This window comes from Gopherus flavomarginatus, chromosome 5, assembly GCF_025201925.1.
Source record: "Gopherus flavomarginatus isolate rGopFla2 chromosome 5, rGopFla2.mat.asm, whole genome shotgun sequence".
Lineage (NCBI taxonomy): Eukaryota > Metazoa > Chordata > Testudines > Testudinidae > Gopherus > Gopherus flavomarginatus.
In genome coordinates, this window is record NC_066621.1 from 14,015,540 (window position 1) to 14,041,514 (window position 25,975).

Sequence of the window (25,975 nt, forward strand, 5' to 3'; positions counted from 1 at the left end):
TGATGAGTTATCCTACCCTGTAATCCGGCAGAAAAAAAAAGTCAACAAGCTCTGCCAATAGAGTGACTTCCTTTTTTTAATATCAACACAAGAAAATCATTTGCCTTCCTGGGGCAAGGGCAGTGAGACAGTTAAACATTCTTCCTTTCAGCGGGAGGTGGGTGAGATCAATTCAACCACTAGGAAAGCAAACACCTCCCTTCCCCCTCCCTCCACAACCTTCCACCCCAGATGACAGGAGCCACTCTGGTTCAATTGTTTCCAGATGCTGCCTTCTGACAGAATGTGTGGCCAGGCCTCCTGGGGCTTTGGTTGGATGGAAATAGTGATTTTGTATTTAACCCCCGGTCAGTACTGTCCTGAAAACTAACCCATGTTACACCTTTCTAGGTTCAGCTGCAATCAACCCTGTACCTCAAGGAATACCACTTAAAATAGGCAGAAAAAAGAGAAAAGTTAGAACATAAGGGACGAACATAGTCAACATACTGTCTGTGTGGCTTCCTCCAGAAGATAATGGTCAACACAGCTACAAGACTAACTGTGGTCATTTATTCTCCTTCAATAGAATAAAGCACAGGTTTGACATTTGGGTCACTGGCTATTTCTTACAGGGCCTATTTCATGTAAGTCACTGGCTCCCTGAAAGGACGAGAACCACCATGTTCCTACCGCAATCCATGTTTTCTTTTTTTTTTTTTTCCTCAAAACTCCTTTAAATTCTGGGACTGGTGCTGGAGGCTGGAATTTGACAATGTAGTGTGCATAACTACAACACCCAATTAGTTAATGAGAACATTAAGTGCTGGCCTCCTTCATCTGATCCCTAATGGCTCCTACTGTACCAGTAATCCTCAGTGCTTCCACCCCTGCTGTAGACTGGGCCTTCCAGTTCTCTCAGTCCTGGGAAGATATTCTCATGTTGGATGATGATGGTTTTGATCAGCTCGTTGACATGAGCCTGGCAGGAAACCTGATCGTGGCCTTCAGGCACAGACATCAGCGTGGGCCCGAAGCAGATGGCCAAGTTGTAGGGATCCATCATGTTCTCTTCACTGAATTGAGATAAACTGCAAAAGACAGGGAGAAGAGGATTAATACGAGCCAACAATACCAGCACCTCCTGCTAGGGAGCCAACATCTAAAATCGAGAGGTCTAGTTTCGGGTGCTCTGCTCTTTAAGCCCCTTCTGCTGGGAACAGAACATTCTGGGTCAATAAAGGAAAAATAAGAGTGACTGAAATTTATTGGGGAAGGAGGAACCTCTAGACGCACCTCCCAGGATCTGAGAGCCTGATCTGACACGGCTTCCATGAAGACAGATTCCTAGCTGAAATCTGTACTGAAAAACAGAGAAAACTTTGCTGCTTGCTGACATGCTGATTTCTTTACTCAATCACTAAGGCATTTTTCCATTTCCCTAACATCCTCCTCAATCAGCACACGCAGCATTGGTAAAGAAAGAAAATGTCAGCCTGTTCCTCTTTTCAATAGCTTTATTCTTCACGCAGACTCAATTTCATTGCCGGGGATTTATTTACATGCGGTCGACTGTCTGCACCCTGCTCCGATAGCAGCTGCTGCAGTAACATCTTACATCCAATCAAGAGGCCAAGGCAGGCCTGACTGAGTCACTGCTGCTCCACACATCACAGCCTACAGCACCGAAGACAGCAAGGGAGCTGGCAACCAAGGAGCCCTTCTGCTTCTTTCCATTTGCACCCTCCTTGAAACTGAGTTCTTTCCAAGCCCAAAGGCTCCCAATAGCACAAGAATAAGCCAACGCTCCCTATGGAAGCGGCCACTAGGACTTTTAGTATTAGCTACAGGGACATATTGAAACCCTTTGAAGTTGAAAAGCAAGGCCAGTTGGAATTAAAAACCTCCACGAGACTGTAGAGGTTTGGGGACTGTGTTCTTTTGAAAGGCTTTGGGAAGCTGACTTCACAAGCAGAAGCATATCCTGCCTTATGACTGCTGTTTATAATCTCACTGCGGCCCTGCATCCAGTTCCAGAGCAAAACCTGATCTCCTCTGCCTGACTCTGTGCTTGGTAGCGTGAGTGAGGTAGTGTATTCTCCAAACCAAACCCCTTCCCAAAGACCAAGATGTTTCTTGTTAGTAGCTTTTCCTGGAGCCGATCTGTAGGATTTACCAAGTGCAGCCAGAACACCGAGTCTCTGCACAGCAACACTTCTTTAATCGGAATAAATTTATCCCCAAATCTGTAATTCAAGCCTTTCAAGGCTTCAGTTAATGGTTAAGCACTGAACAGAGAGCTAAATTCTAGAACAACCCCCTTGAAAGACCCTGTTTTCCAGTTCACTTCTTAAAATAATTAAACTATTAAGGCTGGAAGGAAACATTCACTTCAATGACTCCAGAAGTGACATCTGTGGAATGAGAATCCCAAGGCATCAAAGAATTTTACAGCACTATTGTGGAAAGTTTCTCTTCTTGCACTGCAGAGTCTCTCTTTCCTATGCCAGAGCTTGGGTGGAGGAAAAGACAGTGGTAATCTTGTGAATGTTTTTTGGTTTTCCACAGTGCAGTAACAATTTCTGCAATATATATAGGATCGGATTCAACAAATGCCCTGGACCATTTTAATAAGGGTCTTTAAACTCGTTACCAAGTTTTACATAAGAGACTGGGCATCTCTCAGGAGCAGCTGATGTACTAGCACCTCAAACACAGGTAACAGGACTCAAGTCTCTGAATTATTTAATGTCGATTGCCACATGAGCAGTAAAACCAAAATATCATCATCTTATTTTAATAACCTGCTTGCATCCAGAAGAAGCTTGAAGTGCTTTGCAAATTTACATATGCAGGAATCACTTCACCACCACCATCCCGCATAGAAATGCGGCCACCTCTGAGGTTGAACACACGAGCACAACACATCAGCACAACTGCTCTGAGAACTCTTATTGCCCAAGCTGTTTATAAGAGTGCACAGCATTTAGGACAGAAAGAAAAATACCATCTCAATGAAAATACATAGTTAGCTATCATATTTAGATAGGATGCAAAGTGGGCAAACATTCCACTTAACTTATCTCAAGTGAAATGGGCTCCGTAATCACCACAAGTGGAGATAATATCCCTAGAAAATACAATGACGTTACATCAATCTGGGGCAGCAGTTCAATACTTAGCAGGAAGAGTAATCTACTGAAACAGCAGTTCCATCTCCTGCTGCATACTGGGTTACTCTAGAATGTCTCCCATCCAAGCATGACCAGGCCTGGTCCTATTTAGTTTGCAATACTGAGGATTTTACAACTTTAGGGAGTATTGTCTGCAGGTGGAGGTTGGATTTACATCACTTTCAGTTTTGCTATGAAGTCAGCCTTAGGGTTTATTTAGAGTCCTTTGCTTTTCAAGTTAGATTTTGGAAGTGCAGCTAATCCAATTAGGAGCCAAGACAATTCAACAAGCTACAGTGATTTTTATTTCAGCTTCAGAAGTCAGAGGGAGTTGCATATGCATGTCTAAACAGAGTTTGATCCTCTGAGTTTTCGGGCTATGCTTTATTTCATCAATAATGTCTGTTGTATTGTTGTGTAAGACTGGTCATTCAATGGCCATAGCATATGTACTTATTAGTTAAAAATCAATAAGATTTCTCAAAGCAGTTGTAGAAATAGATTTCCCAAGCTCCACACAAACTAAACACACCCTATTTCTCCAATGGGAAAATGAATCCATTCTGGAAGTCAAATTTTCCTCCATTTTATTGGAGGCACAGTGGGGGCAGAAAGGGCTGCTTTGTCTAGCTAGTTTTAATGACCTGTGGGAGATAGATGAGAGAAAGGGCAAGAGGTTCCATACCCTTCTATAAGTTATTTATAGCTGAAACCTCAAATTGCAGTACAAGATGTTAAACCCATCATGAGGAAAAGGATGAGACATCCATCCTCCAGGCTGCCAAAATGATGCGATTAAGATGACTGAGCTCTGCAGAGCTGTGCCTCAGAATTCAGCTCTGAAGCATGGAAGGTTGAATCTTCTTGTACTGTCAACTCCCCTGACACAATTGGTCAACCAGACAGGAATCCACAGAGCAATGCCAATATATAATCACTGGGACAGTGCCTGGTTTTCTATTGCTTGGTTTTAGTATAACGTTTCAGGGAACTTTGGTGATGTCTAGAGGGAGGCTGCAAAATTTAGCTCCAGATCCAAAAACTTCTGGGGATGTCCTGATCCAGAATTTTGGTTTAGTCTGTTACAAAGGTGCCAGATGGGAAGGTCAGATTCAGTCTCTGCCAAAGTTTAGGAATGTACAGATCTAGTGTTTTGATTGAAGCCCAAATACTGTGTATATACCATAGATAATTTAAACAACCCCTCCCAAATGCAGTCTCTCTGTTTTGTACCTGCCCCAATGTGAACATGATGAAGGACACCACCACTGTACCACTCATTCGATGTTATCAGCTTCCATACAGAATATATGCAGGGACGCAACATTTCCTCCTCTTAGCATCATCAAGAGCCCCACAGCATGCAAGGAGAATAAGGCTGGGTTCCCTCTGCCAGCAGAGCTCCATGTACTCACCAGCTGGGGAGTAAGGATCTTATGCATTTTGAGCCCATTTACCCCAACAAGGATGGAATAGGCAGCATTCCCAATTCTTGCTAGCCTGGGACCCAGACCCTGATCATTCTTGTTGCACTTCCACTAGTTTACCAGGCTAGCTCCAGTATTATGAATTTTCATTTCAAGAACTCTGTTTAGGTTGCTGAAGTATTTTCTAGATACCGTTTGCAATGCTGACAGGCCCAGCAAAATAGATACAATAGTTAAGTAAGCAGGCTGAGAGGCAACAAACTGTTACCAGCAAAGAGAATGCCACTTGTACCCTGAACTACTTGCTCTGGATCAGAAACTACAGAGTGTCAAATCTACAGTCCTCTCATTCAGCATATTTATACCAATCCCAACATCTACTGCAGAGCTCTGGTGCTTTCAGGGATACTCACTGACTGAGGAATGCAAAGAGGTATCTCATTACAATCAGAGTGGTTTTAGGCAAGCTCAGAAGGACCTTCCGGATGTGTAGTGCTCTTTCTTGTAAGTTATCCATTGCTGAAAGGAGGAAAGAGCACCATACAGTTAAATTATTACCATGGCCATACCTGAAGTCAATGAATCTGCACGTTTGTGGCACACTAGGAGGTTCCCTACACTAGGGTGTAAAATATTAAAGATTGGAGCCAAGATACAGTAGCACAGAATCTTGCGGAAGAAAGGGGCTATCTGCTTCTTGTTACGTGTATGATGTGTTCTCCAGAAATGCCTTAAAGGAGGATGTAATGTATGCATAACCTGTTCTGCAAAGCCCTTTATTGCAAAGATGCAGGGTATGTGTAATCTATCTTCAGGTTCCCTTACAGTGTGGGTGCACTGAGTGATGTCTGCTTCACTAGATCCAACCCAACAGCTCATTCCAATTAGCTTCAAAAGGTGGATGTTGAACAAAAAAGTGTTTGGTCTGACTCAGAAAATAGATTACCATAGCTAAAGGGTGAGCTAAAAGCTCTGTGTGCAGCAGACGACTGAGGAAAAAAAGTGGGCAGCATAAATCCTCAGCCCTGGAAGGACGAAGTTAGTTGGAAGCAGATTTCTTTTCATCTAATATGAATTAAGCTTTGTAAAGTCATTTACTGTGAGAAGAAAACCATGAGTTGTTTCGGAAGCAGTTATCTTTGCCCCACTTCAAAGGCTGCTGTTGATGGCTATTCCACTGCCTGGACAATAGATTCATTCTTTGCTGCTGAATGATTTGGCAATAATGGGACCATTTAAACTTGGTTTCCAAAAAAAAAGAAAAAGCTTTGAAATAATCCATGCTGTTTATACCTGGACTGTGATCACTCTCACATTATACATTCAGTAGTGAGAGTCCATAAGGAATCTTCCTTGTGGTTACGGAAGGGTTATTAAGACTGGTTAAAACACACAGCTGCTTCCCTTCTGGAAATACATGGCATGCACCAGAACAGATGTGCTCCATGTACATGGATAGCAGCCTGGTCAGAAAAACTCTGCTAGAACAGTGGGCTTCGAAGATGGCAGCTGCAAGCACATTCTGAGTTGAGGCCTTTAAAGGAGCATTTTGTGCAAATTATTATTATTAAAAAAACCAACAACTACTACTTATGAAGCTTTGGCTCTGAAGATGCCGTGGCCACCATCTCGGAAACATGCTGCTGTGGTGCAGATCCTGAAGGATCCACTTCATTCTGTTCTCAGATTCACTTTCCTAAACAGGCTCTGCCATGAGATTAAGGAGTGCTGCAAAGAGATCTGAGCAATCCTCTCTGGATGGTGGCTGGAGCACGGAGCCTAAAAGGGATTAGGAGAAATATTTTGGGAGAGGATGAAGATGGGATGCTCAAAAAAAGCAATCTGGGCTATGATGGAAAATAAAATCAACATTTCTGGTGCAATAAAAGTTTGCTCTTATGACCATAAACTGATCTTTTTTGGTGGGAAAAGGGGGAGGAGGGGTTTGATAAAGGGTCATCTGCATTTTTTTTTGCAGGTCTCCTATTTAAATAGAAAACACCATTCCTTCATCTACTTACTGACACAGGCAATCAGATCATGAAAGATTTCCTTCGGAAACAGAGGGTGCTCCAGCCCTCGGAAGTAGAGTTTCAGAACTCCCGCTATTGAGTCCATATCATGGTCGTTTTGGTCTCCAGCCAGTGGATCCTCCCCTAGTTATAACAAAAACAATTTTAAAAAAAAGGAGGTAGGGAGGAAAATTAAGAACTTCTTGGTAGACAGAGGATCTGGCTGCTCTGCTAGAAGAACATGTCTCAGCCAGAAAGAAGGATCCATGTAATCCAAAGGTTACTCCCTATTCCCCCAAACACTGAGCAGGCAATGGGTGATTGGGAAAGCCATCCTCTAAGTACAGCAATCAAGAAAGGTCCTTGGCAGCCATCCTCTATGGCTGGAGGTGGCTCCATGCCCTCAGTCAGGCAAATAAAGGGGTTGAGCTTCTCACCTGACCCCAACACATGAAGGAAGAGTCCCCCACCTATGACCACACTGGGGGTGAAATTATTCCTGGAGCTGTGGTAACTTTGGGAGGCTCTGCAGTCCAAGTGGTTTTGGTTGGAGGGAACAGACCCAGTATTTGCTTAACTGGGTTATAGGAGATAAGAAGCACATTACCAGGTGAGCAATTTGTGGCAATCAGCTATGTGATTCACTGTAGGTTGCTTTGAAGCCTGCACAGCAGGCCAATGCTTGTGCCAATCACTACCTTTACAGGTCTTAGAAGGAGACACATTGTGCTGGATTGGTAGGAAAATAAAGTTTTCGGTGCAGTTAATTTGTGACTACTTATACTGTAGTTCGCCTATTACAAAAGAGACGACACACACCGAAGGAGCTGTTCCCTATAGAAAACTCCCCATCAAATATAATTCGATTTTATGATGGGGCAAACCTCAAATCGAAGCTATATATATCCATTATGCGATGGAAATTACCAAAGCTTGCCTATTATTTTAATAACCACACAGGATAATAAATGGTCCACTATGAACCAGAGCATTATCTTTGATATTAACTGCTACCAAGGGCTCTGGATGAAGTAATAAACTGCACAGACATCATTGTTAACTTCATCAGTTCTGTATATCACCCTCTTTAGAGGGACAAGCAAAATGAAGCTAAAAAAAGTAATGTTATTTTGGTGATACTGGAATAACTGGCTGTTTTCCCTGAAATGTCTGGCATCTATCCTTTACTTTAAGAAAGGTGGTCTTTGAGTCTGGTGTTGTAAGCCCTCAACCCCACCACATATGCATTTCCTTTGTTCTCCAAAGGTATTTCATTCTCAGATAAAAGCCAGATGCATTGTAGACTCAACAACCTCATGGTTAGGTAGAATAAGATCGCATCTCTAAAATACGTACCCCTCTCTCTCTCTCTCATTGATAGCAATTTGCTATGCACCCACATCTGGGATGTGGAGACGTGAATATGAAAACTTACAAATCATGCGTCACTTGCAACATGAAACGTATGAGGAAGCAGGACCAGCCTAGGACTGACCTGAAAGCTAACTTTCTCTCTGATCCCACTGCGGCAGGGAGACTGGGTCAGATGTGACTTGCTGTGGCCCCAAAGGGCTCCCAAGGAGTTGCTTGTGCACAACGCCAATCGTATATGGAAGCTAAAAACCCAACAAAAGTCCTCCAAATAAGAGTAAAATGAACAGTGAGTTGAAATGGACTCTCTTACTTGGTGGTGAATTGACTAAATGTAGTCATATTGCTTTACAAGGAATGTCAGGGGCAACAGATCCCACCCTAGGCACGGAATAGAGTCTATTCACAAGGTGGAGGAAAACAGACTAAGTAGTTAAATCCAAGAAGGAAATGTGTGCAGTCATTAAGCAATCCAACATGACGGGCCGAAATTCTGAATCATTATTATATGGTGATGTTGCAAGATATGAAGCATAACATACCAAGGGACTTAATATGTTCAAAGTTAGTGAGCACTGAAAAAGATTCTCTGCCTGGAGTCATTTATAAAGTGTAGAACTGAAAAAAACGAACAAACAAAAAAAAAACAAACCCCCACACACACTACCCAGGGCACAATCAGTTGTGTCCAAAACACTAAAGGTATTTTAGAATGCTAACACCTTTGGTGATTGTATGACACAGAACATACCCTCCTTACCTCTCTCAAATGCATTTTTGATATCATTCACCTCAACCTGTGATCCAGACACTCTGAATATGCCTTCATGCTGCAGTCCTGTAATGCAATAAGAGAAACCCACAATGACAGTCAAAGATTTCAACTCAGTTCCACATCTGGCAAAGTAATATTGCATTATCGATTTGAAAAGATGTGATTTTTATTGGAAAGTGTCAGTAAATGTCTGTTTCACCATATATCACAAATCAACAAAAACATTTTCCTATGATAACTGAAGTTTACAAATAGATAAAGTAAGAAACACACTGCTTGAGAATGTAGTTTGTTTTAAGCATTTGGCATGTGATGTTGACAATTTGACTTTTAACAGTTTATAATGCTTTAACTTTCTGAATCTTAACATGTACTGTCATTAAATCATCATCTGACCCCTATATAATTTCCAACAAGTGTGAAAATTCTGATACAACTTTAAAAAAAATGCTTAAAGCTCATAATTTTGTGCAACTGCAAAAATTTCAAGTCATTACGCTTAAAAAAAACCTTAAAAAAACATTTTTTATAATTTCAGCAGATGAGATCAAAGAAATTCTGCCCAGCCTAGGCACAATCAGGGTGGGATCCCATCCACCTAGAACATTACAGCCATGCCAATAAGCAGGACAGGCCAAATTCTCACACCTTTTGGAAAATCTCCTTCTGCAAAAATCTAAGAATACAACAAGGGATAAAGGAGAACTCCCCTTCCACACCAGGAAAAAAGTGAAAAGTATTTACTTCCCTCCCTCACTGGAAGGAAGTACCACAAAGTACTCTTCAAGCTTAAACTCATATACAACCTATATATTGAATCATTTTGCTAATATACAACCAATATGTTGAAGCCACTCCTTGGGAAGAGCACAGCAACTTTTTATTGTTTAACAGCAACATTAGAAAATAGTTACAACAAGAAGTGAACAACTTATTCAATTGAAATTACAGAATATACCTACTACTAATGTGACTTGATATTTGGGACTCTAGGGGAGTTTTCAGGATATTCCAGCAGAGCAGTTAAGTATTATAAAATCATTAAAACTAATAGGGGCAAGTAACGGATGGAATCCAATGGATTCCTATAAAATCTCTTTGTTGGAACATTAAATATGAGCAGCAAACATTTAAAACCAACATCCTAACTTCTAAAATATTCCAGCACAAGGAAATGGTTCAAGCCTCTGGACGGGAGCAGGAAGTTTGACTTTTGCAAAGCTCTATGTACATTTATGGCACTGAATATATAACTAATAAGCTCTTTTGGATCATCTGTGGCCAGCTCTTTTGCTCATAAATTATGGTACTATTTTAATCCCCAGGCAACGACATTCTTGTGTTATATAGCCCTTAATTATTCCTGGTATCATCAGCACACATCACATTGCACAGTGAAAATAAATATATACCGAAATGCAGCAAATCGCGAATGTAAATGGAATCAATCCACTATCTACAGGGAAATCTTTATTCAAAAGCATCAATTCAGATGTAAGAGGTAATAACCATGTTACAGAACTGAACTTTAACGAGTCAAGCCATTAATTTCTTTATAATTCTCCTCCGACATGGATACGTACGAGAAGAACACGTGTCTAATCCCAAATTGTGCTTTCTTTAGCATATTATTTTATTTAGTACTCCAAGAGGGAAAAAGTGGGGAGAACCTACACAATAGTTTCCAACGTGCATTAAAACAAGAGGAAAGTACAACTGAACCTATTCTCTGGCTCTGTGTATTGGTTAGATGAAAACAAATCCCATCACTATACAAGCTTATTGACTAGCAGTCATTCTCCATGCTATTATTAAACATTTAATAAAAAACACACAACTCAGAATAAAATGTATGGAAGATGTGTATCTTAAAATGCTACATTTATCCTTTATCCAAGCAAATAAATCTGCACATCAGCTCCCCTGAAGGGTCACTTGAATATTGTGGGAAAGGAGAATAGCTCAGAACTCCAGGCAGGGAAGAGTTGTAAGTAGGCAAGAGAGATATTGGTGGGGACAAGGGGAAGGAGAGGTTACATGACAAGAAAGGAGATAAAGACACAGGAGCAACTTGAACACAAAAGCATTCCCCACCTCAAGTACCTGCAGCAGCCAATCTGTCTTCCTATGCTTAGGACAGACAAAAATGCAACACTACGGATTCTTCCGAGTGAAGAGTGGTGAGTTCTTAGTAGTGCCTGCTGTAGGATTCTAACACACATGTTCTGCACTAGACTACTCTAAACATGCACAAGAGACTCCGCAGACTGAAGCAGCCATGTGATTCACTTAAATTAGAGATGAACGTACCCAGGTTATGAAATTTGGATGTGAACTTTCCTAGAGTTCAGGGTCAGGATCCAAATCTAGGTTTTCTGATTCCTTGTTATGAGTTTAAACACCACTAAAAAAAAAAAGTTCTGCCTGCCTTATTCTGTTAAGGGGCATTTGAAAAAATGATTACCTTGTTATTGGTAAACTTACCGTGTCTGCTAATGAATCGTATGCAGCTCTCCACCACGAGGGGAATGGCTTGGCTGGAGTCCTGAGCAACCAAAGGAGAAAATTAAAACAAATAGTCAAGCACAAAGCTGACTTAAAAATAAAAAACCAACTCTGAAATCCACAAGCAAAACTTTATGGAGCAATGCTCCTTCTGCCAGGGATTGGGAACAGAGCTGTCCACAGGGCCCGAAGCAGTCTCTGAAGGAGGTACTATTTGGTTTGTGAATTATCCCAGAGACATAACACTGCCTTTCGCAGAGATGGTAACTGCCATCCCAAGCTATACAGGAATAAATATATCTATGTGCAATGAAAAAGCACCAAGTCAAAACCAAGGATCACCAATTCTGCTCTGGACTCAGTGGAGAAGACCGTTATTGGGGTGCATTAACATCTTTAAGGCACAGCTCCACGCAATGCCTCTGGAAGCAGCAATGTTATAGCACCAATGGCGTCATATGAGCTACCTGTGGCTGGCCAGCTTTGCCAAGGCCACTCTTTGAGAAGGCCAGTTGGTGTTGCTCTAATGACTAACTCCGCACAACACCTATGCTCAACTGGTGCACAAGGTGCCAGAGAAGGAACATGAGAGAAAACCTACTATGCCCTCCCTTCTTCTCATGCAGCGCATGACCACACAAAGTTGTGGCCCTCTGGATGAGGTCTCTCCACAGTCAGCCCTCGTGGCTACATATTTGTACATTTTTCAGATTGATTTCCCTTAATCCCAAACATGACAAATTTTGGTTTTGCAGAACAAGCGCCTGACTTTTTATTGCAAAAACATTTTTTACGTCATATGCTCACTGACCTTTGGGCTAAGCACTGAGTACTGTAAAAATATCAGTTCACAATGACAGCTTGGAGTGCAGGCTGTTCTTTGAGCCAGGGCCAGAACACAGTAAATGACACTTTCTAGCTTGCCAATTTCCACCATAAACAATTCAGTGATGAAGTTGTGTAATAGGTGAACAGTTCAATGCACTTTTCTAGCCCCTGTCTTCAGAGCATCACGAAATACTTTGCAAACAATTAGATTTCAACAATATCTGAGATAGTGTACTACTGTTCCCATTTTAGAAAAGAGTCAACTAAGGCACAGAGGTTAAGTTACTTAATTCAATATATGTATTTTTCAAGGTTTAATGGATTTCCTTTTAGTGAGCTGTAGAATTCCTTTAATTCATAGATTCCAATGTCGGAAGGGACCACTGTGATCATCTAGTCTGACCTCCTGTATAACCCAGGCCAGGGAACTTCCCCAAAGTAATTCCCAGAGCAGATCTTTTAGAAAAATATCCAATGTAATTTTGCAATTAACAATTTTCCCTCTTCATTATCTGGATTGTACTAGCTTTCTGCAAGCCATATAAGATGACACACTTTGTAATATAACAGTGCTTTGAAACACTATGGAAACCTACAGCTTACTTGGTGAATGACAGAGTTTATTAATAATCATTCAAATAGCACCACAGATTTACTCAGCTCATTTCAAAGAGAGGCACCAAATGAACTTTACAGAGAAACACACATTCTCTGTCCTCAAAGAGATAACAATTTAGATGTGCAATTTAAATTGGTAGGTCACACTCAAAAGAACTATTAGAGCCACACACAAGTGATTTCATGTGGATTATTTGAGGCACAGGTTTTAGGTTTTCAAGTCACAGGGTATATATAGTATGTCAGCTCCAATGAAGTACAGAATACATTGTGAGCCCTCAAACACTACTGTGAATGGCTATCAATAATCAGACATGCAGCTATTTCACTTTCTGTTGAAAAAGAGTGTTACTAGTGTGTAAACAAAGCAACAATCTCCACAACAGACGAGTTCACGGTATTCAAAAGATATAGCTCTGCATAGGAGAGCCTGCAAACATGAAATGCAAATTCTCTACACGTGCAGCTAGAGAATAAAGATTCAGATTTTCACTCAATTTATATAGCTTTTATTCACTACAGATATTTCTACCAACTCTCCCCTACTCTCCAGCATCCAAAAATAACTAAGACTATACCTTTCATCTAGCTGCAGCACAGCAGCCTACATACTAAATTATGATAAAGCCAAAAATCTTGAGATGTAACATGGAAAGTGGGTTTTCAAAAAATCAGCATACTGGATTTTAAACATAGGTTATAATCATTGCTCAAAATATAGTAAGGGACATATCTTGCCTATAATTTCCTAAATAGGAAAGAAAAATGTAAAATACAGTCTGCCTCTCCCTCAAACTACCAACATACTAACAAGACACGCATGGTGCTGGCTATCATGCTACATACAATGCCTTCTAACAGCAACTGCGACCTACTTTCTGGCTAACGAAAAGTGTCAGCGGACAGACAGATTCTGTAAGCTATTGCTCAAGAATGAAAAAGGGACCAGAGGAGCAGATGAAATGATGTTTCAAGTCAAATCTGGTCTCTACTGGATGTGAAAAAATTTTTCCAGCTCCTTCCTATTCCAGGATAACATGATCTAGTTCCCTTATTATTAAAATGTCATAGTTTAAAAGGCAATAAGTCATCCATTATGGACAGAAAAGAAAGCAAGCATCCTTAGAATTCCTTGGAGTCCCTTTTATTACGAAAGGTATGGCCAGCGTACAGTTACAACTTTATTTAATAGAAATGTGAATTAAAAAGAGAACAAGTAGTACAAATAATATATGTCAGCAGGAAACCATGGACTATGAACCTTAGTGCGGCAGTTATGCTCATCATTTAAGTAGGCTGCTAGTGGGTAATGATGTCACAGACAAGCAGGTCTGATAGTTCCACCCATAGAAGACAATGATACAAGAACAAGCACACGCACACACACCTGTCATGGGTAAAGATAAACTGAAGTAGGATAAATATATTACCCTATTCCAGGGGTCCCCAACACAGTGCCCGCGGGTGCCATGGCACCCACAGGGACATCTAAATGCGCCCACATCCTGGCCAGCGGTGGAGCATCCGCCGAAATGCGGCCGAATTTCAGCGGCATTTCGGTGATGACACGTCTCGATGACAACGCTTGTCGGTGGAAACCAGTGTCATCAAGAGGCGTCGCCGTCAAATTTCTGCGGCATTTTGGCAGCGACGCCTCTCAATGACACCACTTGCCGCCAACAAGCGACATCATCGAGAGGCATGGCCACTGAAATTCGGCGGCATTTTGGCAGATGCTCCACCGTCGCCACGGTCCTTCATCTGGCACCTGCCAAACAAAAAAGGTTGGGGACCACTGCCCTATTCTGTCACAAGTTAACAGATTGAAAGTATATTCTTCAACAAGAGTATCTCTCTCACGAACCATATAACTAACCTACCTATTGTTCTTCAGGAAGACTACTATAGGACAGAGTTTAACGATGCCATATGATGAGTAGGAAGATGGTAACATGGCTCAAGAAGCAGCTGAGAGTCAGGCAGCTTGAGTTCTATTCCAAGCTTTTCCAGACACTGTGTGGCAAGGGGGAAAATCACCTATGGTCTGTGACTCAGTTTCCCAATATGTAAAATGGGGATAATACTATCCTGTGTCACACAACTTATTAATGTTTGCCAAATGCTTTGAGCCCTCTGATGGTAGGCTTTATAGAAGGGTAAGTACTATTATAACTAAGTTATTGAGCTGATTCAGTATCAGCCTTTAACTAAAAATGTTCAGTAATTGGGAATGCCTGAGCTCCAAGTCACAGTCATAGAACCATAGAATATCAGGGTTGAAAGGGACCTCAGGAGGTCATCCAGTCCAATCCCCAGACAGATTTTTGCCCCAGATCCCTAAATGGCCCCCTCAAGGATTGAACTCAACCCTGAGTTTAGCAGGCAACTGCTCAAACCACTGAACTATCCCTCACCCAAATATCATCCTTCCAATATCATCATTGTTGGCTTAGTACGGACATTCCACTCAACACTGTACAAAACACAAAAAGATCAGTCCTGATTTCCAAGTTGCCATTACTTTAATGGAAGATGTATGTCAAAAACTGACAGATGGCTTTGAATATCTCATCCAATGCCTGCCCAGAAGTTACAGCCTCAGAATACAGGACTGCATCAAACTTGTATGGAATTCTGGACACCAGATCTTTCTCAAAATACCAGAAAACATAAAAATGAAGTTTGTTATTGCCCAAAAAGGTGACTGCGAAAGGTTTATGGAAGATCTAGGTTTTTACCATTTCAGTTCTTGCATTCCCAAACAAACACTCAAAAAGAACATACAAAAAAGTTCTATGCAAGAGACAGAAACAAAAATAACCCCCATCCCCACACACAGAGTTGCATGCGTCAATGAGTTCTTTATTACCTGCTTCCTTATAGTAGAGCTGCGTCTGCCACTGATCAGAAGTCCAGAACGGACCATCGGTGGAAGATGGAGAGGAAAGAACACAGGCAAATGTCAAGGTGACCACTGACAACCAAAATACTTGTTTGTATGATATTTCAAAAACTCATTAGTCTTGGTGGGGAAAGGAGCCAGATACGGGAAACAATTTCAATGATCTACACTCTGTCAGTTCACAGGAACTTTGGAAAGCCTAAGTGATTTAACATAAAAGCACTGTAATCCTGAAACTGGAACAGGGGAGCCTATTGCCTTGACACAAGCCTGTACTTAACCTCTTCCTTCCAACCATATGGAAACCCAGCATATTAAACCTCTTCACTCTAAATCAAGTTCGTTATAGTTTTCAGAGAGCACCTGTCCAAAGTAGGTCCATTGTACTGGATGATTTAAAACAGGGGTTCTCAAACTAGGGGGTTGGGACCCTGCAGGGGGTTGCAAGGTTATTGCAAGGGGAGTCGCAAGCTGTCAGCCTCCACCCCAAATCTCGCTTCACCTCCAGCATTTAGAATGGTGTTAAATATATTTAAAAAAGTGTTTTTAATTTATTGGGGGGGGGGGAGTCCGCACTCAGAGGTTTGCTATGTGAGAGGGGTCACCAGCACAAAAGTTTGAGAACCACTGATTTAAAGCCACAGGGAGAGGGGGAGAACAAAGTAAATTGGTTTCCCTCTGTGCTGTTAATATAAGCATATTAATGCATTCTTTGTAATAACCTGTGATAATAAAATAAAAAATGGACTCCAAGTTAACCATTTCCAAACAACAAGATCACAATTACAAATGGCTTCATAATTGTTGTTTATGCAGGCGGATATTAGTGCCTGATCTGAAGGAGGTCTGAGCCTGCTCTGCTAAAAGTCCTTTATCTTATTTCTGAGGTTCAGAAATTCTTAGTTTTCTGTAAAACTGAATCATGGGGAGATAAGGATAGAGAAAGTCTAATGGATCATTCACCCAACTGCCTGCCAGGACAGTTGACTGTTGAATTCTCAGTATGTCAATTTTATTGTGTTTAAGAATCACAACTGTAGCATTCATTTTGCAGAAGTTATTTTTAAAGAATGAGCTGTAATGAGAGAAAGCAAGTAAGCAGATTTCATGAGCTGTCACAGGCAGTGAGGTATCTTTTAGACTATTGGTGGAAATGATTCTGATATTTAAAGTTGTTTCACAGTGAATAATATTTTATTATTACAGATGTCAGACCCTAATTAGGACATGTCAGCTCTGCTTTACTGGGAGGAATGTGGAAAATGGAGTAATCATGTCAGATCTGCAGTAATCACCCTCACTTTAAGAAGCCAGCACACTGCACAATCCCTGTGGCCAACACAGCCCCCCCAAAACAAATTCAGAGACACAGAACTATATTACATTTCACAGAAAGCCCCTCCACCCCTTGCAATGAGAAACTCAGTTTCACATATTTGGTGACTTCTACAGCACCATGATTGATACTTGGCCTCAGTTACAGCAAAATATTTATTCTTCATTGCCTCTCTCTGTGCTGCAATCCAATTCCATGTCAAGCCAGATGAGGTCAACAGGGCAAAGAGAAGAAAACGCCTCTATGACCATTCTCTTCCCCCCCACCCTCCTATTAAGCAATCACAAGCGCTTCAAGATGCTGCTTGGCTTCTTGTCCCCCGTACATGGATAAATCCTAAAAAGAGTCCAGGGCCCCATTTAGGTTAGAAAAATGAGGTGTGTTTAGCAATGTGGTGTTAGTGAAGTCAGATTTAATTTAACAGCTAGAGCAGACAAAGGCAATGGTGCTTCAAGATGTGTTGCTTAACAGGAAATTTGCAAACCCCACCCCATCTTCCTAATCTACACAGGTCCCCAGTTGGTGACTGACTCCTTTTGTCAGCTGTCTTTTTGGAGGAGGCTCTCTTTTAAACAGTGTTTATTTGAGACACACCTACCTGGCAAGGGAGCAATCAGTCCTTTGACCTGTTAGGGAGACAGAAAAAAGAAATATAAAGGCTTGCACCAGGGAACAGAAATGGGAAAACGCTTTTGATGGACATGCAGACCTTAACTTGGAAGTGGGGGGAGGGGGGATCACGGGGAAGGGAGAACAGCAGCTTTAAGAAGTGACAATGTGGCTGCTTCCCCCAAGAACTGCTGCTATGAAGATCATGCAAGCCCATCCCCGTTGGCAAGGCTCCTCCGTGGCTGACCAGGAAATACAGAAAGCAGCTTCAACTGCCTGAGGACACTCTCTCTGGAAAGCATTGTATCTGAAAATGGTTCCCGTGCACTCTAATTGTTGACTTCCACTGCCAAAAAGACTAGCCTTTTCAACCTCTCCCTCCTCCTCCTTCCCAAGGGAGCTGGGGGGGAGGGGGGATAAGAGATTATACTTTATGAAGCCACTTAGAAAGATTGAAAACATTCTCTGACTTTTTAGCCCACAGGCTTGACGTGCTAGCATTCAGTTATTTCAGGAGGCAGAGCTTTAATGATATTTTCCGCAATCATATTTGCAAAATTGTTCCATTAACTTTCATTCTGTTTGCAATTTGGGGACCAAGCTACCATGGCTGCTGCTGAGACAGGCAGCATTTTAAAATAGCACAGTAAGGAAAAAAGGAGACAATATTTGGCAAGCACCTTTGATAACCTAACATTCCAGGCCAGATCCTCAGGTGGCATAAATCAACATCACAGCTATGCTGATTTACACCAGCTAATGATTTGGCTCTCCTTTCCCCTCCAGAGTTTAATGCCTCCCTGATCCTGGATAGAAGAGAGTGAACAAAAAGGGCTGATTGTTGATTGCTGAGAATCAATAGAACACTTTGTGAGGAGCCACTTTCCCCTCCCTGTGTAAAAGCTCATTTAACTAAAATGGTACATAATTTATAAAAATGTTATTCAGAACTAGAGTTCCTAACCATCTGTCCCACTGCCACCATGGAATATTCATATGTATAAATTACACGGCTGTGGCAACATCAAGGGCTCTTACATTACAGTGACAAACGCAGACGGTCAGAGACATAATTACTTGTCGAAAGGAAGACCTGCTGGTATTTTTATTACCAGAACCTGTCATCTTTAGATTAAGGTAATTTGCAAGAGGAGTGATAAAATGTAACCTAAAAGAAAAACACAAAAAAAAATAGAAATATACTCCCCAGTGTCTGGAGAGATACAGCTGCGCGTTGCATTTCAGTGGGCAAAACTTCCTAGAGAGAGACTGATGCAATGTGTGAAAAGGTTTAGTATACCCATTCCTAGTTAAGTGACATTTTATAAATGGAGCTGGATGCTGAGCACTCAACTCTGTTCATCCCATTGATTTCCTTGCTTTGGATAGGAGGCATAATGCACCTCAGTTTCCTTTGATCTCACATATAACAGCAGGGTTTTTGTGTGCGTGTTTTTTTTGTTTGTTTTTTGTTTTTTAAAGTGGCTCTTGCTCACTCTGTCTGACATGCACCAGATCCCTTCACAAGCTCAGCTCCAAAGAAGTTTAAGCATAGCAAAGCAACCAAAAACAGCAGGGGCTTCTAAATCTAGAGAGATACAACCAACACATTAAACATTCTTCTTGCTCCTGCCTTCTGCCCCTCAGCTTGAGATCAGTTCAAGGGGCAGGCAGGTTAAGAAGAAAGAGGTCATGGTATGCAGAGGTCAGCTATGAACCAGGAATGTGATTAGTCACAGGGGCAGGTTGGGTGTCATTTGGAGATGCTTAGAGACAGAGGAAAAATGCTCTAAGGAAACAGCATTTCTGATTCCCCTTCCCAGGACAATCCCAGGGAATCTCAATATCCTTTCCTCACTTCCTACAAGTTTGGACTGATTAACATGAAGCTTTTTTTTTTTTTTTTTTTTTGGGGGGGGGGGAGGAGAGAAGAGAGAGAAAGAACGTTTTTATCCTGAAAGCAAACATTTTACAACCTGCGCACTGTTTAAATTCTCATCCGGAAGACAACTTGCGCACTATAAACTTTGCGGCCTTCAATTCAGATACCTAGCAAAGAGGAGCAGGCCCTGCAATCATGTAAACATAAGGTTCTATGAGTCAGACTAGATCAGGGGTCGGCAACATTTCAAAAGTGCTGTGCCGAGTCTTCATTTATTCACTCTAATTTAAGGTTTCGCATACCAGTAATACATTTTAATGTTTTTAGAAGGTCTCTTTCTCTAAGTCTATAATATATAACTAAACTATTGTTGTATGTAAAGTAAATAAGGTTTTTTAAATGGTTTAAGCAGCTTCATTTAAAATTAATTTAAAATGCAGAGCCCCCCGGACCGGTGGCCAGGCCCACGCAGTGAGAGTGCCACTGAAAATCAGCTCGCGTGCCACCTTCGGCACACGTGCCGTAGTTGCCTACCCCTGGACTAGATATTGAGACTGCCAATCCATCCTCTCTGCAAATGCTGGTGGGGGAGGTTTGTATGCAGACATGGATGCATTGCTTGAAGTGTGTGTTTGGCTAGCAGTGGTGGGAACATACAATCTTGACTGCTGCTTTGTACCAAGTAAATGCAGGGGCAACACATACTGTCTGCTCTGAAATTTCTATTTCCACGAATAAACGTCATGTTCTGCATTAGCCTGGTTTGGACTGAACCTACAGAAGTGAAAAGCAGCTCATCTACCATGCAAACAAACCTTTCTACCACCCTAATGAGGCAATGCTTCTAAGATCAGCAGTTAGCAGTAAATCACAAGGTTTACCTCTATTCAGATTATTAACAGAGGGGGGCCCTGAATGGGCACATGCTTCATTTAAACAAACAGATGAGGCACATTAGTACCTCATTAAGTATTTGTATTTGCCTTTCACAATTACTCAAGCACCCATAGTGCTGCACCAAGCAAGCTGGACAAATAAATTCATAAAACATGAATATGTCCACGTAGCATTGGTAATCTAGGACAGTTACACTCAGTCAGCTGACTAATTTAATAACTACAGATGACTGTCTAATGCAGTGACAAGCGGGTCCCAGACTTACTTTCTCCCAGAGTCTTCTGGAGAAGGTCATGCTTGGCCTGTAGCTTAGTGATCAGGTTCCTGCCTTCCAGGTACTCCTTCATTTTCTGTTGGGGTGAATGAGAAAAGCAAGACCATCAAGGGGTGTTTATTTCTCAGTTGACAACCTTTGGTCTGCTGGACTCTGTATACAGTTGTGAACTATAGTTACTGAACTCTATAGCGAGAAGGATGAAATAAATCTACAGACGTATATCGGAGTCTCAGCCCAGACCCTAGCAAGCTGCCATCTCATTTCTCTTGCCCCAGTCTAGATATGGACTGACTCGCAGCTGAATGCTTGGCATGTCTGAGACATCTAAGTGGCGGTCTTACACCCCGCTCTCCAGACAGAAATGCACTTTCATCATGTCACCGACAACTGAATGAACAATCTGTTTTAACAAACTAAAAGGCTGCTACTGTGCTTATTCTCTCACTTAACCTCTCTCACCCCACTTTACTCGTCAGATACTGCATCTGCCTCTATTCTGGAGACACAATAAGGAAAGGAAAAAACCCAACAAAGATGACATTTGCTCTGCTCATCTCAAGCCAAAATATCACAGACTATACCCTATTTGTTTCTCTTGACATGGATAGGTTTTTCAGCTCTTCAGAAGAGATTTATAAACTGTTTCACCACTTATTCTGGAGGACAATACATTTTTCTTCATTGCTAACATGCTGCAAGTGTACAGAGTGCTGTATAGAAAATCAGTGTCAAGTTTACAGTTGGAAGAGGTTAAGCATTTATAATCTTTTGCTCAAAATATTAGTGATGAATACAACTTTGTCATATAATACACTACAACACTTCAAAAATGGAACCGATAGAAAGCGAGCTCAAGGGAAGACAATATCCTATGATAAATTATTCCAACTCTTGACCTCATCTTACCTCATTTCTATCCACTGTCTTTCACTCTAGCTTTGTAGTGTCAAGTTTAGACTAAGCTCCTTGAAATACAAATGGTGTATTAAAGTGCTATTTTACTCTGTTGGTCTTGTGTGGGTCATAACAATGGGCATGCTATAAATATACTTAAAGGGTGAGAAGAATCACGGAACAGGATACGTAGACAGTATCAAGGGAAAATAAACTATTTAAGAGCCCAGAAGCACCAAGTTGTGGGACCGCTGACTGTTAGTTTCTAGAGACAAGCCAGTCACTAAGAAGATTGGCATTTGGGTTTTAATTAGTGGCCAAAAATCAGGATGCTGCTCCTGAGTCTGAACAACCGGAGTAGGAATTTCATCAAAACTAAGGCTCTTGGGAGATTTGCAGCGTTTATGGCTTTGTTGTGGGCTTGTACAGCAACAGCTTTGGTCTCAGATGAAAGCAGGAAGCAGCAAAGTGAGTGGAAAAATAAATTAAAAATTAAAGATAATCAAACAGTTTAGAACCTTCAAAAGAACCTTGTACCAAAGTTTAGTGCTGACTGGATATTTCCTCCCAGAATCTGTCCAAATCTATTCCAAGCATAGGCTGCTTCTTGCATTCTAATCATTTAGGTTAAAAAAAAAAAGAATCACATCCATCTATTCAGATCTAGACAATTTCACTCAAGTTTTGACAGACAACCAGGTTGCAACTTCATCCCTGCATACCTCACGCAAAACGCCCAAATGATATTGCATTTCATGCTCCAGGAAGTTGGGATGGGAGATAAGTCTGATTCTGAAAGGTGTCACGCTCCCTCAACTCTGATAGAAGTCAAGGAGAGCTGAATAGGCGCAAAATATTGCAAGATCTGGCCAAAAATGGGTAAATCAAAAGTTTCAAGATCCACAAATAAACTTGCTTCCCCAGAGACCTAAGCTTCTTTCTGAAGTATAGACAAAGACAGACTGACTATTTCATTCTTGCTTTACTTCTGCATTCACTATCTCCTGGCACCTTCTGACATTATAATGAACACCCAAGAGAAAAACCGGATTTTCATTGTTATTCAGGCCAAAAACCAAATGCAGGTGTTTTCCTTTGTCCAATGTATAGTTTATTGGTTTTATTTTTATATTATTAGTTATTGTTGTGAGATGGGGAGTGGGGAGTTGAGTCAGAGCTTTTTACACTTCAACTTACAGCAAGGAAACAAGCTGTATATTTGAAAAAATAGAGTAAACTCAAAAATTTCCATCAGGATTACTAGTTTGCTTCCCCCTCCCCTTACCCCACAGATTAAAAAACACTGTATGTTTTGTTCTGCGAAGAGATACCGTATTAGCAGCCCTACGTACTGAACTATTATTTTTCCATGGACCAAGTACACAAAGGACAACAGCAAGTCAACGTTTGCTCACACTGGCCTGTGAAGATACCACTCCCCTCAGGGAGGGACCACCTCTAGGTGTAAGGGCCATTCAGTCTCCATGACCCCGTCGCTTCTTGGCCTCTTGGCTTAGAGAACGAACAAGAGGGCTAATCCATTGTGTGGGGTGTTAGCATGTCCACTAGGAGCTGAAATGAAAGAACCCAAGAGCTACAGATTTTGAACTACCACCTTTCTGGATGAGAGCAGAATCAGTGGCATAGCTGTGTTATGTTCTTCCCCACTACCAATCCACTGAGCCATCCGTTCCCCTACAGCTGAAGTGAGTTCTATTCCTTCTAGTTAGGCAGAACATTGGAAGTGTGTACAAATTTTTTGACAATATGGAACACAAAAGAAAAACCAACAAATCAAATACACATTTTAATTCCATAATATAAAACTAAAGCGTGTAATGAAGTTTCATCTTTGTTCTTGTGACAAAATGCTTCAGTTACTGTCTCATGGTTTATGAACCACCTTGATGGAATTGCATTACTGTATTTCTTGGCTGCATCTCTTTGCATATTGACGAAGAATATAAAAGGATGCCATTTGTAGGGAGGTACAGATAGTATTAAAGAATCACCGACTTCTAATGGCAAAATTGATAAATATCCTCAGACACAATTCTGCTTTAACACGCAATTTTCGCCTCTTTATCCTATTTATTATTCAGCTAGGGATATTAAATACTGATATGGATAGGCCACACGGACAGTTATTTGCATGAAAATAGGATCTGTGTTTCTCTGAAATTGTACCTGGTCTTCTGCTTATTCCTTACTTAACACCAGGCTCTTAAACATCTGTTATCAGCATTCTTCATACCAGCTAATTATATTACCCAACATATTATATCATTAAATCAGCAGTACAAGTTCATGAATTCCTAGTAGAGAAACACTGTTTGCATGAGAGTATCCCCAGTTACCAAACACACCCACCACACAGAACACTGTGGTCAAAGGGAATGAGAGACTCCTGAAAATCAACAATATAAAGCCCTCTGTAATGAATGGATTTTAAAAAATCTCCCATGAGATATCAGCAGATCTTGAAAAAAAAACAACACTGTTTTAAAATAATGAGAAATTGAAGATTAAAATGAAGATTCAGACTGTCTGTAAAGTCAGTGCACCTCACTGAGATGCGGAAGAACAAGATGCCAAAGCATTACTGGGCTAGGTTGTGCAGTAATTAGAGAAACCTTTTGTTGCAGGACTGGTCATAGGTCAATGGTTTACTTCCTGCTGTCAGTCAAGATCCCATTAAAACAAATAACCATTTGATAATGAGGTACAAGATTGCCCTCCTGGATCCCATTTGACCATGAATCCTTGCTCCTGAGGAACTGCATACAGACACTCAGACTTTAAGGTCAAAAGGGACCTATGTACATATGCCACACATCTGCAATACAGAAATGTATGAAATGAGAGGAGAAAGGTGTACTTCCTTTACGTGGGTCTGTTCTGTATCTTAAAACAGCTATGTATTTTGGTTCTCCCTCTCCTCTAACAGTACTGCATCCACCATGGCTTTGTCCTAGTTCTCATTGCTGACCACACCCATTCTCGTAATAGACCCATAACCTCTGGCTGAGTTACTGAAGTCCTCGAATGATGATTTAGAGACTTCAGGTTACAAAGAATCCACCATTTACACTAGCTTAAATCTCAGGTGACCTGTGCACTATGCTGCGGAAAAGGCAGACAGGCCACAATCTGAAAGAACAGCTTTAAAAATCGCCATACTATCTAAGGCATGCAATCAAAGCAGAGCTGAAGATGCCCTGCACTTGATAGATATTTCTGTAAAACCCAGGGTGCTCCATATGCGACACTGGAGATGCCATCTCATGAAGGAAACAAAACTTTTCTCCTGGCCAGTTGAGGTCATTAAAGTAACTTATGAGTAAAGGAGGTGGGGTTTAGCTCCAGCCTCCTGGCTAAAGCAGAATTTGAGCAATGCTACCTGGAAATTCCCCCCTGCAGTATGACACACACACTCATCACTATTTAGGATAGGAAGTGATGACTGTCACATACTACTCTAAATTTGCGTGGTGCCACTCTGAACTGCTTTGTTTTATTTCAGAAGTGGCTGCATTTCAGAGGTAAGAAAAGAGATTCCTGTATATTGAGCTTATCAAACACTTAGGGTTCCAGAGAAATACATTATGCGTTTCTGATATTTTTTCTGGTCTCTGAGGCTGTGAGGTGTCTCTGTGAGTTACATTAGGAACACTGTGCCCAGTGCAGAGTTCTCCTATTGCTGCTACAAAGAAAACAATGGTTCCTACAAACTACTGGTATTTCATATCCTCTTCACACTACACTAAATCCAACCTTCCACAGCCTGCCAACTTCCAGGAGCACACAAATAAAAAGGATGTTCATTTAAAATCAAACCTGCAAGTTTTTCTTGATGAATTATGAAGATCCAGCAGCATTCTGTTTCAAACAGTAAAAACAAACACAAAAGTATGTGTGAACTCCACATGATTTCATTTCTGGCCTGGATTTAATCTAAGTACAATCAGACGCAAGAGGACAAAAGAAAGATAGCAGTCATAATACAATTTCTGTATTGCAAAGACCTCAGAAAGGAGGGTCTGTTAACTAGTGACCGTGTGCACACTGCAACGGCTGTCTTTCCCACATCCACGCACCTTTAATACTCTCCCTCACCCTGAGCCTGTTTAAATTTTTCCAGCAGGTGGAATGCATAATAGAGCAAAGTGTAAACTAGAGTACATCTTCCTGCTTTGCTACCAAGGCAGACAGTTATGTTTTCGAGACTACATGGAAATAGTTTCTGTCACATGTCCCATATCCTTGGCTCCATCTCAAATCTGGGCAGAGCAGCTATTTTTTTTTTTTTTTAAAAAACAACATCAACATGGATGCAATCAGCACAATTAGCGGTGTTCTCAGATTGCAATGAGTAAATCAGATCATCACATCACTGTGCTAATGGCAGTGATTAAAAGAGAAAGTGTACATTGAGAGCAGCAGCAAGACATTTCTGTAAAATTAATTATCGATGAAATTAGAAATACTTA

At 41.2% G+C, this 25,975-nt stretch overlaps 1 protein-coding gene across 7 annotated transcripts in view; it reads right to left on the reverse strand.

Moving 5' to 3' along the window:
* The window catches only part of SRGAP2 (SLIT-ROBO Rho GTPase activating protein 2), a 249,572-nt gene that overhangs the window by 23,145 nt on the left and 200,452 nt on the right, over positions 1–25,975 (reverse strand). For 6 of the 7 annotated variants that reach the window (XM_050954015.1, XM_050954014.1, XM_050954017.1 and 3 more), the window contains 8 exons: positions 20,580–20,664; positions 17,525–17,552; positions 15,558–15,588; positions 11,222–11,282; positions 8,723–8,800; positions 6,601–6,735; positions 4,993–5,098; positions 846–1,070 (listed from right to left, as the gene is read on the reverse strand). In XM_050954015.1, the coding sequence (XP_050809972.1) occupies positions 846–1,070; positions 4,993–5,098; positions 6,601–6,735; positions 8,723–8,800; positions 11,222–11,282; positions 15,558–15,588; positions 17,525–17,552; positions 20,580–20,664 (749 nt within the window). Of the gene's footprint in view, positions 1–845; positions 3,110–4,992; positions 5,099–6,600; positions 6,736–8,722; positions 8,801–11,221; positions 11,283–15,557; positions 15,589–17,524; positions 17,553–20,579; positions 20,665–25,975 lie in introns of those variants that run through there. The other variant, XM_050954020.1, reaches the window with a different exon arrangement.